The sequence below is a fragment of the Phyllobates terribilis genome, unplaced genomic scaffold (genome assembly GCF_046119375.1).
Source record: "Phyllobates terribilis strain yellow unplaced genomic scaffold, ASM4611937v1 Scaffold_5__5_contigs__length_657084704, whole genome shotgun sequence".
Classification (NCBI taxonomy): domain Eukaryota; kingdom Metazoa; phylum Chordata; class Amphibia; order Anura; family Dendrobatidae; genus Phyllobates; species Phyllobates terribilis.
This window is the reverse complement of record NW_027362765.1, coordinates 58,115,555-58,130,144: the sequence shown is the minus strand read 5'-3', so window position 1 is coordinate 58,130,144 and position 14,590 is coordinate 58,115,555. Positions and strand designations below refer to the sequence as shown.

Here is a 14,590-nt window from a genome sequence, read left to right as displayed (position 1 = left end):
GACAGGTTTACCGCAACAGAGAGGGGCCAGAAGACGGCGGTGTCTGATTTCTCATATTCCTGCACTAATTAGAAGCACTTCATGATCATATTAAACAGTGCAGGTTTCTGCTAGCAGTGCAGGGGTTAATCTGTTCAGTTGAGAGCTTCTGGAGCTTTTCTGCTTTGATGGTCTAAGCTGTTCAGTGTTGGTCACTCCCCTCTGCTATATATACTCACCTCTGGCAATCAGGGATTGCCAGTGTTCATTTCATACTGCCTGGTTCTGGAGTTGGAGGAGTTTGGAGTGTTGTTCTGAATACTGTTGCTTGGTGATTTATCTGTGTGCTTCCTTATCCTCTCCCTTTTGTTTTTTCCTTCCTTTACTTCCCGGTGTTCCACTCTGTTGTTTCTGAGTGTATATTTGTATGATTGGTATTTTCATTTATCTCTTGTTAGTTGGGTTTGTGTAATCGTATACACCATTACTCCCCAGTTCCCTGGGTGGGGGACAAGACAGATAAGTCTGATTTAGGAGCTCAGCAAGGCACGTGGCCCCGGCGTCTTCACCATTAGAAGTAATCCGGGGAGCAGGGATAGCTAGGGAGCCCCTAGCCTCAGGATATCAAACAACAGTGCTGTGACTAGTATTATTTGAATACTAATTGCTTTTCTCTTTCAAATATTTTATTGTGTTTTACCAATACAACCAAGTGTAATGTTTGGCATGTAACTTAAAGGGAATCTGTCAGTAGGATCAACTTTCTGAAGCCGTCTATATGGGCATGCAGGTCATATAAATTGAATAAAATAATATCTTGACATCTGGGATCTGATGATTTAATCCAGATAAATCCACATTTTTCTTAGTATGGAAATGAGCTGTTAAGTTCTATGGGCCGGACACAGATTTCCCTGGGAATCATCTTATTTTAAATGAAAGGTGGTGTTACCAGAGTGAGACATGTAGATCAGGTTGCTCCTATTGATGGATTCACTTTAAGAACTTTCTGAAAATTATATTATACTGGACACAAAAGAAATCAATGGCATATAACGTCAGTACAGTAATATAGCAATGGGAACTACTAAATGCTTTTCAATATTAAATGGTCATTGGTAATTGTATAGATTTTCTAAACCATTTAATACTCTAAATTATTTACCATTCTCTTGTAGATGTGTGATTTTAGCAGCCTATAACTTGTATTTTTTTTTTTACAAGTTGTGAAAAAAATGCTAATAAAACAAAATGGTTACTTCTCTGTGTGTACTCTTTGATGTCTAACAAGACTTGATTTCTCTGTAAAACATTTACCACATTGAGAACATAAAAATGGCTTCTCCCCAGTGTGAATTCTCTGATGTCTGGAAAGATAGTATTTATCGCTAAAACATTTCCCACATACTGAACATGAAAATGGCTTCTCCCCTTTGTGAACTCTCTGATGTCTGGTGAGATAGTATTTATCATTAAAAGATTTCCCACATTCTGAACATGAAAATGTCTTCTCCCCTGCATGACTGATCAGATGTGCAGTAAGACGTGATTTCTCTGCAAAACATTTCCCACATTCTGAGCATGAAAATGGCTTCTCCCCTGTGTGAACTATCTGATGAGTAACAAGATGTGATTTCTCTTTAAAACATTTCCCACATGCAGAACAGGAAAATGGCTTTTGCCCTGTGTGAGTTCTTTGATGTCTAAAAAGATTTGATTTCTGATTAAAACATTCCCCACATTCAGAACATAAAAATGGCTTCTCCCCTGTGTGAGTTCTCTGATGTCTTTCAAGACTTGATTTAATTCTGTAACATTTTTGACAATCTGAACATGAAAATGGTTTCTCCCCTGTGTGTGTCCTTTGATGTGTAACAAGATTATATTTCTCATTGAAACATTTCCCACATTCTAAACATGAAAATTGTTTCTCCCCTCTGTGAATTCTCTGATGTTTAACAAGATATTTTTTCTCTGTAAAACATTTTCCACATTCTAAACATGAAAATGGTTTCTCCCCTGTGTGAGTTCTCTGATGTTTAACAAGATCATATTTCTCATTAAAACATTTCCCACATACTGAACATGAAAATGGCTTCTGTCCTGTGTGAGTTCTCTGATGTTTAACAAGATTTATTTTACAGTTAAAACATTTCCCACATTCGGAACATGAAAATGGCTTCTCCCCTTTGTGAGTTCTCTGATGTTTGACAAGATGTGATTTCTCGTTAAAACCTTTTCCACACTCTGAACATGAAAATGGCTTCTTCCCTGAGTGAGTTCTCTGATGTTTAACAAGAGTTGTTTTCCAATTAAAAGATTTCCCACAATCTGAACAGAAAAATGGCTTCTCCCCAGTATGAATTCTGTGATGTGTGACAAGTTGTGATTTCTCATAAAAACATTTTCCACATTCTGAACATGAAAATGGCTTCTCCACTGTGTGAATTCTGTGATGTGTGACAAGATGTGATTTCTCATTAAAACATTTTCCACACTCTGAACATGAATATGGCTTCTTCCCTGTGTGAGTTCTCTGATGTTTAACAAGAGTTGTTTTCCAATTAAAATATTTCCCACAATCAGAACAGAAAAATGGTTTTTCCCCTGTGTGAATTCTTTGATGTCGAATAAGATCTGATTTCTGGGTAAAATATTTTCCACACTCTGAACATGAATATGGCTTCTCCCCTGTGTGGCTTCTCTGATGTGTAACATAATTCGATTTCTCTGTAAAGCATTTCCCACATTCTGAACACGAAAATGGCTTCTCCCCTGTGTGAATTTTCGTATGTCTAGCAAGATTTGCTTTCCGATTAAAAGATTTCCCACATTCTGAGCATGAAAATAACTTCTTCCCTGTGTGAATTCTCTGATGTATAACAAGTTGAGATTTTTTGCCATAAGGTTTCCCACATTCTGAACATGAATATGGCTTCTCCCCTTTGTGACTTCTCTCAATTGTAACAAGTCTTGATTTAACACTGTAAGATTTCCCAGATTCGGAACATGAAAATGATTTCTCCCCTATAAGAGTTATTTCATGTTTATCAAAACTTCTGTAATTTTTGTTTTGTAAATTGGTCATTAAGAAAGCAGAAGAAAGGACCTGTTGAAAAGGATCAGATGATAGATTTTTCCTAAGAAGGGCTTTAGGTGTATCCGGCATGTTAACATGTGCTTCATATGTATCTGGTGTGATACCATGCTCATCTGCTGTAAAATCTGAAAATATCACATGTCCATTTGAGTTCTTGGTACAGTCATCTGTAAAGAACATTGATTTTATTATTTTTCAATAACACTGCTTTGAATATATATTAAAAGTGTTGTCCACGATTTTTATATTGATATCCTATCCTCTGGATAGGTCATCAATATCAGATACTTGGGTTGCGACACCCATCACCCCCCACAATAAGTTGTTCCTGGTGCAAGTAATCAATATAAAAGGTAGTAAACAATCCCTTTAATATTTATAGTATATGATTTCATACAAATTGTAATACAATTCAATTATCAACTGATTAAGACAGTAGACCTCAAAGTAGGAATCTTCCAGGTTTTGCTTTATCAGTGTTTCACTTTTCTGTTGAAGCCATCTTCTCCATAGCTCCATGTTTCACAGTGCCTGTTACCAATCATTTCAACTTACATGTTCAGCGGAGCCTCATAAATGGGCTTTAAGTCAGTACTATTAGGTGGTGTCCATCTCACACCCTCCTTTACAACTACATGCAGTCTAGCACAAAGCACGGGACACATGAGAGAAACAGTATGGCCATGTTAAAGTGTGAAATAGCTTTAGAGCTAATTGTAGGGTTTTGTATTTTTTTTTCTTTAATGTAACTAAGTAGTGGATACAAGATAGGAGAACAAGTCCTTTATATTAATTTACCGTATTTTTCAGACTATAAGACGCACCTAGGTTTTAGAGGAAAATAGACAAAAAATTTAAGCAAAATATGTGGTCATGATGCCCTGTTAAGGGGGAGGGGGTCTGCTGCTGGCACTGTTATAGGGGTAATGTCCCCCAATTCTGTTAATATCCCCCATCCTAGTATATATGGCCCCCTCCTTCCTGTTATACGTGGCCCTCATCCACATCCTGATATGCATGGCACCCCATTCTACCATTCTGGTATGCAAGGCACCCAAATCCCCCATGCTGGTACGCATGGCCCCCTCATCCTTGTATGCATGGCCCCCCTTCATCCCTGTATGTATGGCCCCCTCATCCTGGTATGCTTGGCACCCCCTGATCCCCGTCACGCTGCACAGAAAAAAAAAATAAACAATCATATTCACCTCCTCTCTCCTCCAGTGCTGTGTTCCGCTCTGTGCTGGAATAGTCACTGCTCCCCCACGCCGGGACTGCGTGCGTGGGGAGCAGTGACCATTCATTCTCCCTAATTACGCGCACACTTAAGCTGCAGCGTGGCTCCTGCTGCGCTCGGCGGTCAGCGTGCCCGCTATTAAAGGTCATGAATATTCCCCACACCCATGGGAGTTTGAAAGTTTATTTCTTTTCTGTGCAGCATGACGGGGGTCAGGGGGTGCCAAGCATAAGTGGATGAGGGGGGCCATACATACAGGGATGAAGGGTGCCATACATACCGGGATGAGGGAGGCCATACATACAGGGGTGAAGGGTGCCATACATACCAGGAGTCGGCCTGTGGGCACAGTGTGCTGGTTATAAAGGAAAATTAATATTCACTGCTCCCCACGCATAGGCGTGAGGGGCAGTGATTATTCATTTTCTTTAGTAGCGAGCACAGTGTAGGCTGCAACAAGCGGCTGCTGCCTCCTGTGCACCGCTACTCCGCCGCTGTCGCTTCCCCCACCACCCACAGCCACAGTATTTATGTATATTGGACTATAAGACGCACCCCCCACGTTCCTCCAAAATTTTGGAGGAAAAAAGTGCGTTTTATAGTCAGAAAAATACGGTATATTTAATACGGTATATTTAATAGAAGCCAACATATAGGCGCATTGAGTGAATCTGAAAAAGAGTTAGCAGCAGTGTCCACTGCAAGCCATCCTTGCCAGTCACTGGTTCTTTCATAGATCTCTTATTTCGCTTAAGTGGTATTCCCATGTTAGTAAATTGCTTTAGTTAGCATTAAATTATGCAAGTTTGACATTGACTTGCTTTTTCTATCTGCCGTCATTCTCCTGCAATGAGAGCTTCTAAGTTCATAGTGTACAGTTGGTTTCCATGGAGCTTGGCCACCAGAGCCTGGCCACTGTGTGCAGTAGCTACATTCCAGGAGAGGAATTAATGCCTAACATCCCTGAAAGCTCTCTCCAGCCTATTGATTTATATTCAGCAGTCTTAGCTCCTGAAATGGCTTTTAGCAGTGCTTTAGAATCACAATCACACAGCACCAAGCATGGGCACCCAGCATTGGCACACAGTAATCAGCAGTTTCCAAATCAGTCCTCTTTATCACTGCTCTCATTTTCCTAAGCCCTGTGCTTGTTCAAAAGACCTGTTATCTCTATAAGTATATATTGTGATAACAGTGTAGACTCAGAACAAACACTGAAAGACCATTAATGTGCAGTAGTAGAATGAAGCAACTCAATGTCACTCAAAGAGGATCGCCCGCCCTCCAAACAACCAGGGAGGAAAGAGACAGTAAGGGGACTGCAAAGAGCTATGAGTTGCTCAAGAGACAACTTGAGACTATCCTTTAAATACTACAGACTCTTTGGGAATGAAAAAAAAATCTTATGTCACGTTTCTGGAATAATTAAAGTTACACACAGTACAGACCAAAAGTTTGGACACACCTGCTCATTTAAAGATTTTTCTGTATTTTCATGACTATGAAAATTGTACATTCACACTGAAGGCATCAAAACTATGAATTAACACATGTGGAATTATATACTTAACAAACAAGTGTGAAACAACTGAAAATATGTGTTATATTCTAGGTTCTTCAAAGCAGCCACCTTTTGCTTTGATGACTGCTTTGCACACTCTTGGCATTCTCTTGATGAGCTTCAAGAGGTAGTCACCGGAAATGGTTTTCACTTCACAGGTGTGCCCTGTCAGGTTTAATAAGTGGGATTTCTTGCCTTATAAATGGGGTTGGGACCATCAGTTCTGTTGTGCCGAAGTCTGGTGGATACACAGCTGATAGTCCTACTGAATAGACTGTTAGAATTTGTATTATGGCAAGAAAAAAGCAGCTAAGTAAAGAAAAACGAGTGGCCATCATTACTTTAAGAAATGAAGGTCAGTCAGTCCGAAAAATTGGGAAAACTTTGAAAGTGTCCCCAAGTGCAGTAGCAAAAACCATCAAGCGCTACAAAGAAACTGGCTCACATGAGGACCGCCCCAGGAAAGGAAGACCAAGAGTCACCTCTGCTTCTGAGGATAAGTTTATCCAAGTCACCAGCCTCAGAAATCGCAGGTTAACAGCAGCTCAGATTAGAGACCAGGTCAATGCCACACAGAGTTCTAGCAGCAGACACATCTCTTCAACAACTGTTAAGAGGAGACTTTGTGCAGCAGGCCTTCATGGTAAAATAGCTGCTAGGAAACCACTGCTAAGGACAGGCAAAAAGCAGAAGAGACTTGTTTGGGCTAAAGAACACAAGGAATGGACAATAGACCAGTGGAAATCTGTGCTTTGGTCTGATGAGTCCAAATATGAGATCTTTGTGCGACGCAGAAAAGATGAACGGATGGACTCTACATGCCTGGTTCCCACCGTGAAGCATGGAGGAGGAGGTGTGATGGTGTGGGGGTGCTTTGCTGGTGACACTGTTGGGGATTTATTCAAAATTGAAGGCATACTGAACCAGCATGGCTACCACAGCATCCTGCAGCGGCATGCTATTCCATCCGGTTTGCGTTTAGTTGGACCATCATTTATTTTTCAACAGGACAATGACCTCAAACACACCTCCAGGCTGTGTAAGGGCTATTTAACCAAGAAGGAGAGTGATGGGGTGCTACGCCAGATGACCTGGCCTCCACAGTCACCAGACCTGAACCCAATCGAGATGGTTTGGGGTGAGCTGGACTGCAGAGTGAAGGGAAAAGGGCCGACAAGTGCTAAGCATCTCTGGGAACTCCTTCAAGATTGTTGGAAGACCATTTCCGGTGACTACCTCTTGAAGCTCATCAAGAGAATGCCAAGAGTGTGCAAAGCAGTTATCAAAGCAAAAGGTGGCTACTTTGAAGAACCTAGAATATAAGACATATTTTCAGTTTTTTTCACACTTTTTTGTTAAGTATATAATTCCACATGTGTTAATTCATAGTTTTGATGCCTTCAGTGTGAATGTACAATTTTCATAGTCAAGAAAATACAGAAAAATCTTTAAATGAGAAGGTGTGTCCAACCTTTTGGTCTGTACTGTATATCTGACTTTTTGGAGGACTGCCCATTATACAGTATGGAGGACTAGGTGGAGCACATTATACTGTGTGGGGATCACAGTTGGGGAATCATACTGTGTTGGGGTCACTATATTTTGCTGGGGGGTACAGTAGGGTCATAGTAACATAGTAACATAGTTTGTAAAGCCGAATAAAGACTTGCGTCCATCAAGTTCGACCTGTTAGTTCTGTAATTGCTAAAGTTGATCCAGAGGAGGGCAAAAACCCCAAATGATTTAGCCAATCTTCACCTGAGGAAAAATTCCCTCCTGACTCTGAAACCAGCAGTCAGAATAAATCCCTGTATCAACCTACTATTTTATTTTATTTTTAAGTATATGCTGAAATCTGCCTGGTATCTAGAAATGCATCCAGTCCCCGCTTGAACTGGTGTAGTGAATCCGACATTACCGTCTCCTCACTCAGTGAATTCCATATTCTCACTGCTCTTACCGTAAAGAACCCCTTCCTATGCTGGTGCTGAAACCTTTTCTCTACCAGTCTTAGTGAGTGCCCTCTTGTTACCGTAATATCCCTCCTTTTGAACAAATCCCGGGCAAGATCTCTATACTGTCCCCTAACATATTTGTACACATTTATTATGTCCCCCCTCAACCTTCTCTTTTCCAGGCTGAATAGTCCTAGTTTTGCCAACCTCTCTGGGTATTGCAGTCCCTCCATTCCCTTTATTAATTTTGTTGCCCTCCTTTGTACCCTTTCAAGCTCATTTATATCCTTTCTATATATTGGGGCCCATAACTGAGCACAGTATTCCAAGTGTGGTCTGACCAGTGCTTTGTACAGTGGAAGAACAATGTTCTCATCCTTTGCAGCTATACCTCTTCTGATACATCCCATTACCCTGTTTGCCCTTACAGCAGCGGCCTGACTTTGGGCACTCCAATTTAGTTTGCTATCAATCAAGATGCCCAAGTCCTTCTCCATCTCTGAATTCCCCAATGATTTCCCATTCAGTGAGTACTGGTGACTTCCATTTTTCCTTCCCATATGTATGACCTTACATTTCTCCTCGTTAAACCTCATTTGCCATTTAATGCTCCACCTACCCAGCTTATCCAAATCCCTCTCTAGGTCTGCACTGTCCTCTTTTGTATTAATTGCTTTACATAACTTTGTGTCATCTGCAAATATTGATATTTTACTATTTATCCCGTTGACTATGTCGTTAATAAAGATATTAAATAACATTGGGCCTAGTACAGACCCCTGTGGTACCCCACTAGTGACGCTTACCCAATCTGAGTATATTCCATTTATAACCACCCTCTGCCTTCTATCCTTTAGCCAGTTAGCTACCCACTTGCAGACATTTTCCCCCAGCCCCATCATTCTCATTTTGTATACCAACCTATAATGTGGCACGCTATCGAACGCTTTTGAGAAGTCGAGATACACGACATCCACTGGTTCCCCCTGATCTACTCGAGAGCTAACCTCCTCGTAGAAGTCAATCAGGTTTGTTTGGCAGGAGCGATTCCTCATGAATCCATGTTGGTTCGGGATTAAAAGATTATTAGCATCAAGATGCTCCGTAATTGCCTCTTTAATGAAGCTTTCAAAAATTTTGCCCACAACGGACGTCAGACTCACCGGCCGATAGTTTCCGGCGTCACTTTTCGCTCCCTTTTTGAATATTGGCACTACATTCGCCTGTCGCCAATCAAGTGGTACAGACCCAGTCTCAACAGAGTCCTTAAATATAAGATATAACGGTCTGTCTATCACATTACTTAGTTCCCTTAGTACCCGTGGGTGTATGCCATCAGGTCCTGGTGATTTGTTTATTTTAATGTTACTGAGGCGTTTCTGTACCCCAACTTGGGTTAGATTTGTCATACTTAGTGGAGGATTAAGTTTGTCACTTCTCATTTCTCCTGTTAGTTCGATTTCCTTTGTGAAAGTTGTCGAAAAAAAATTATTTAATAGATTAGCTTTATCCTCATCTTTCTCTATGATTTTGCCTTCCTCACTTTTTATCGGTCCAATATTATCCGATTTAATCCTTTTACTATTTATATACGTAAAGAACAGTTTGGTATCATACGGTATCTGTAGAGGGTACTGTGGAGGAATTCACTGTTTGGGTATCATACTATGTTTAGCGGCACTTTTGTTGGCATATTTTATTATCTGTATTATTTATTAATTCAAGTTGTATTATCCTTTTTTTATCACATATTTCAATTAGGCCATTGAGCCATATGCTTTAACTGCTTTCACATAACATATTATATTATTCCAGTATGCCCCATTTGTGACTATGTGTTTATTTTATTCTAAGATCTATTAATTAAAATATACTTTGTTCGTGAGACAACCCCTTTAAAGATTCATAGTTATATTTGATACGGGAAAACTTCCTCAATTGTAGACATTTTTTTAATACATATCAAGGTTGGCAATGACTTTGTCCAAGTTTTTAATTTTGACCCTCGGTGTACTTGAGTTTGACAACCCTGCATTAGTCATTGAGGTGGGGAGTAGGGGATAATCTTTATTGTTAGGGCTGGAGTAATGGTGTTGTGTGCAGCACTTCTTTTCCCTGCAGTGCCCTGTAACGGAGATTGTACTGGGAATGTGTGTGACGCTTGGGCAGAGTTACAGGTCTGTGCTCACTGCTGGCTTGCAGCCCTGCACAAGGGCTGATTGGGAAATGTAGGCAGAACGGAGCAGAGGATTCTGAAGAGGAAGTGATAGCTGTGACAAAAGAACTGGTAACAAGACACAGGAAGAGAAGTAGAAAGGCATAAAACAACATGAAACGTAGTAGAAAAGGTATACTGGATCTTTAGGGGCATTATCCGATTGTGGAAAACTAGTAACTGAGTTAGAGTAGTGGACAACCTATTTTGGCTAAAAGCCTTGCGATATGTTCACACTCGCATTTTTGAGTTTTGTTTGTTGCAGTTTAGGAACAAACTGAATTAATGCCTAATATTGATCTGTTGAACAACTGAAGCAGAGTGGCCTCATTGATTAGTATATGCAGTTTTGTGTCCGTTTTTAGAATGAAAAAAAAAAGTTCTGCATATTACGTTTTTGTACAGTTCTAAAAACTGACTTAAAAATTGCCACTATTTATGTAATAGTATGTTATACTTGTGCAGAAGAAATCTATTAAGATCTTAAGAAAGAGAATTTTCTCAGCCTAAAGAATGCTGTCTTTGACTGACTGGTAATGTTTCTGCCTCCAATATCAGGGTTCCTGAGCTGGAATCATTCACACTGTGTATTTAGAAACATCCACTGAGTAAAAATGTCTGGTATTAGACAGGACTATGAACACAGAAGTATCTCCAGTCCAGCAGCTCAGAAGAGTGCTGTGGCAGCAGAACAACAACCTCCATACACAATGTACAAAAGTGGGATTTTCAAGAGTAAAATTTTCAAATCTTCAAGGCTAAAATTCACATAAAAAACGCTGTGTGAATATACTTTTAGAAATTCAACATAAAAGTTTAAAAATCAGTGACTGAGAAGAATCTGTGGTTTCTCGGCATTTAGTGGTCACTACTCACCTGTGCGGTTATCTGTAGGAATCTCCTCTTTACACCGCTCATCACCCCTCACATATGTCTCTGTAGTATTAATATGGGTCCGAGCTTTACCCTGAAAGAAATAATGTAAAAGTCACTCACAGATGGAAAAAGTCGTGTTAAATGATTTCAAAGACCAAAAAAGATAATAAATGAAAAAGATGACCAAACATGATAAGACAGGCATAGTTATCACATATCTTCAGGTCTCCTGAATAAATCCATCATGTGTAACCAGCAGTCTCCATAACCAAAAATAGTAAGAAGATCCAGACAACATCTAATGTCTATAGTTTCACAGTTTTTAAAGTTGAAGGTAGACTTAAGTACATCAAATTCAACCTATAGCCTAACATGTTGATCTAGAGGAGGCAAAAACCCCATGGGGCAGACACTAAGAGCCTAAAAGCTCCATATTAGGGAAAAAATTCCCTCTCAACTTCACATACAGCAATCAGACTAGTTCCCTGGATCAACGTCCCATCACAGAATCTAGCACTTATAACTTGTAATATTATATTTTTCAAGAAAGGCATCCTGGCCTCTTGTGAATCAACCATTATAACATCCTATGGCAGAGAGTCTCATAGTCTCACTGCTCTTACAGTAAAGAATCTGTGTCTGTGATTAAGATTAAACCTTCTTTACTCTAGACGTAGGTGATGCCCCCTTGTCCCCGTCGCAGGCCTAGGTGTAAAAAGATCATTAGAAAGATCTCTGTCCTCTCCCCTCATATATTTGTACATTGTAATAAGATCACCCCTAAGCCTTCGTTTTTCCAAACTGAATAACCTCAAGTTTGATAACCTGTCTTGGTATTGTAGTCTAACCATTACCTTGATAAGCTTGGTTGCTCTTCTCCGCACCAGCTCTAGTTAAGCAATGTCCTTCTTATATATCAGAGACCAAAATTGGAAAGAGTGTCCGCACAAGTGACTTGTATAGAGGCAAAACTATGTTCTCGTCATGAGCATCTATGCCTCTTTTAATGCATCACATTATTTTAGTTGTATGACCTTACATATCTATATTAAACTTCAATTGCAACTTCTCTGCGGCTTACCTAAATTCTTCTGTAATATTAAATTACACGGGTGCACGCGTGTGGGGTTAATGCACGCATCTTCTTCCGCAAAGTGTGTCTTCTTCGCCAAGTGTGCGCAGTTAGTTCAGAGGCAGTTAGTCAGGGTAGGAGTCAGGTAACTCACGCTTTGACTGCTTACTCTCTTTTAACCAAGTTTTTGTAAGTTTTCACTCTCTCCACTATAGTCCTTCACTTTCTACTAACCCAACCTAATCCCTACACCTAATAATGAACTCTTCATCTATCCCTCCATCCTCCCCATGCACCTCACCTCCTCCTCAAATCTATTCCTCAACATTCAATCCTGTGTCTCTAATCACAGACAGCCACCTCATGCTCTCTCCTACTCCCACCTGCTTACACTTTCCTCCTCATTGCTGACGACATCTCTCCGAATCCTGGTCCTCCTCACCATATCCCCAGTCACTTCCACCTCCTATCCACAATCGGTCACAAACTCTCGCAACCTCTCTAACCTCATTAACATACACCCAGCCCCCACGTCCCCAGACACACTAACAGGAGCTCTATGGAATACTCGCTCCGTCTGCAACTACCGCCCTCCGTTACTCTCCCCTCGTTTGAAGTGCACTGTGTGTGCATCTACTCCCCTTCCAACCTCCAACTGGCTGTCATTCACCGTCCCCCAGGGTCAGCCACCACCTTTCTCGACCATTTCACCACCTGGCTACTTCACTTCCTTTCCACTGACATCCCCACTATCATCATGGACGACTTCAACATCCCCATTGACACTTCCCACTCATCAGTCTCTAAGCTTCTATCCCTCACATCCTCCTACGGCCTTGCTCAGTGGTCTTCCACAGCCACTCACAAAGATGGCCACACACTGGACCTCATCATCACCTGCCTGATTCTCTTCCCTCTCCTCTCCAGGTTCACAAACTCCTTGCAGAAATCTCAAACTCCTTGACCTACACTCACTCTCTGAATCCCTCCTCCCTCTTACAGACATAAGTTCCTTACACGATGCAGATGTTGCTGCTGCTTTATATAATACCACAACAGCTGCAGCACTCGATCCGGTCGCCCCTCTCACACACACCAAAGCTCGCACAATCAATAGGCAACCCTGGCACACCAACCGGACTAAAGACCTGTGACGGGCCTCCAGGGCTGCTGAGTGGAGATAGAAAAGTTCCACTCCAACGAGCACTTCATCGCATTCAAAACAATCCCTCACCATTTTCAAGTCCACACTCACTGCAGCAAAACAAATTTACTTTTTATCTCTCATATCCTCCCTGTCTCACAACCCTAAACAGCTATTCAACACGTTCAATTCTCTCCTCCATCCCCTAGTGCCTCCTCCCTCTCCTCTCCTCTCAGTCGAAGATTTTGCCTCATTCTTCAAGAAGAAGACTGACACCATCAGACTAAGCGTTTGCCTCAAGTCCCCACAGCCAGCCCCTCCTAATATCTACCCAACCTTCCTCCTCCAAAACCAGCTTCTCCACCATTACAGAAGATCAAGTTTCCTCTTTACTCTCCAAATCACACCTCTCCACCTGTGAACTCGACCCAATCCAGTCCCACCTAATCCATAACCTTTCCACAGACTTCATCCCAACCCTAACCCACCTCTTCAACCTGTCACTAACAACTGGGGTCTTCCCCTCATGTTTCAAACATGCCTCAATCACACCCATCCTCAAAAAGCCCTCCCTTGACCTGTCCTCTCTGTCTAGCTATCGCCCCATATCACTCCTCCCCTATGCCTCAAAACTACTGGAACAACACATCCACCTTGAACTGTACTCCCACCTCTCCTCCTGTTCCCTCTTCGACTGCTTACAATCAGGCTTCCGACCGCACCACTCCACTGACACTGCCCTGAGTAAAGTCACCATCGACCTACTAACCGCCGAAGCCAAGCGTCACTACTCTGTCCTCCTCCTCCTGGACCTGTCATCTGCCTTCAACACAGTGGACCATTCCCTCTTACTACAGACTCTCTTTTCTCTTGGCATCACAGACTTGGCTCTATCTTGGATCTCTTTCCATACCTAACAGACCAGACATTCAACGTCTCCCACTCACACACCACCTCCTCATCTCGCCCTCTCTCTGTCGGTGTCCCCCAAGGTTCAGTCCTAGGGCCCCTGCTCTTCTCTATCTACACAATTGGCCTGGGACAGCTCATAGAGTCTCACGACTTTCAGTATCACCTCTATGCTGATGACACACAAATCTACCTCTCTGGACCCGATATCTCCTCCTTACTAACCAGAATCCCACAATGTCTGTCTGCTATTTAATTCTTCTTCTCTGCAGGATTTCTAAAGCTTAACATGGACAAAACTGAATTCATCATTTTTCCCCCACCTCACTCACCCCCCCCCCCATCTGACCTATCCATCAAAGTTAATGACTGCCCACTCTCCTCAATAACACAAGCTCGCTGCCTCGGTGTAACCCTGGACTCTGATCTCTCCTTCAAACCACATATCCAAGCCCTCTCCATTTCCTGCCGACTCAACTCAGAAATATCTCCCGGATCCGCACATTCCTCAGCAAAGACTCTGCAAAAACACTAGTGCATGC

General features: G+C 41.7%; 1 protein-coding gene across 1 annotated transcript in view; it reads right to left on the bottom strand.

Moving 5' to 3' along the window:
* Nucleotides 1-374: 374 nt before the first annotated feature.
* Nucleotides 375-14,590, bottom strand: part of LOC141272036 (uncharacterized) — a 242,984-nt gene continuing 228,768 nt past the window's right edge. The window contains exon 11 of the mRNA XM_073682326.1: nucleotides 375-2,754. Coding sequence (XP_073538427.1) covers nucleotides 1,235-2,754 — 1,520 coding nt within the window. The 3' untranslated portion in view covers nucleotides 375-1,234. The remainder of the gene's footprint in view (nucleotides 2,755-14,590) is intronic.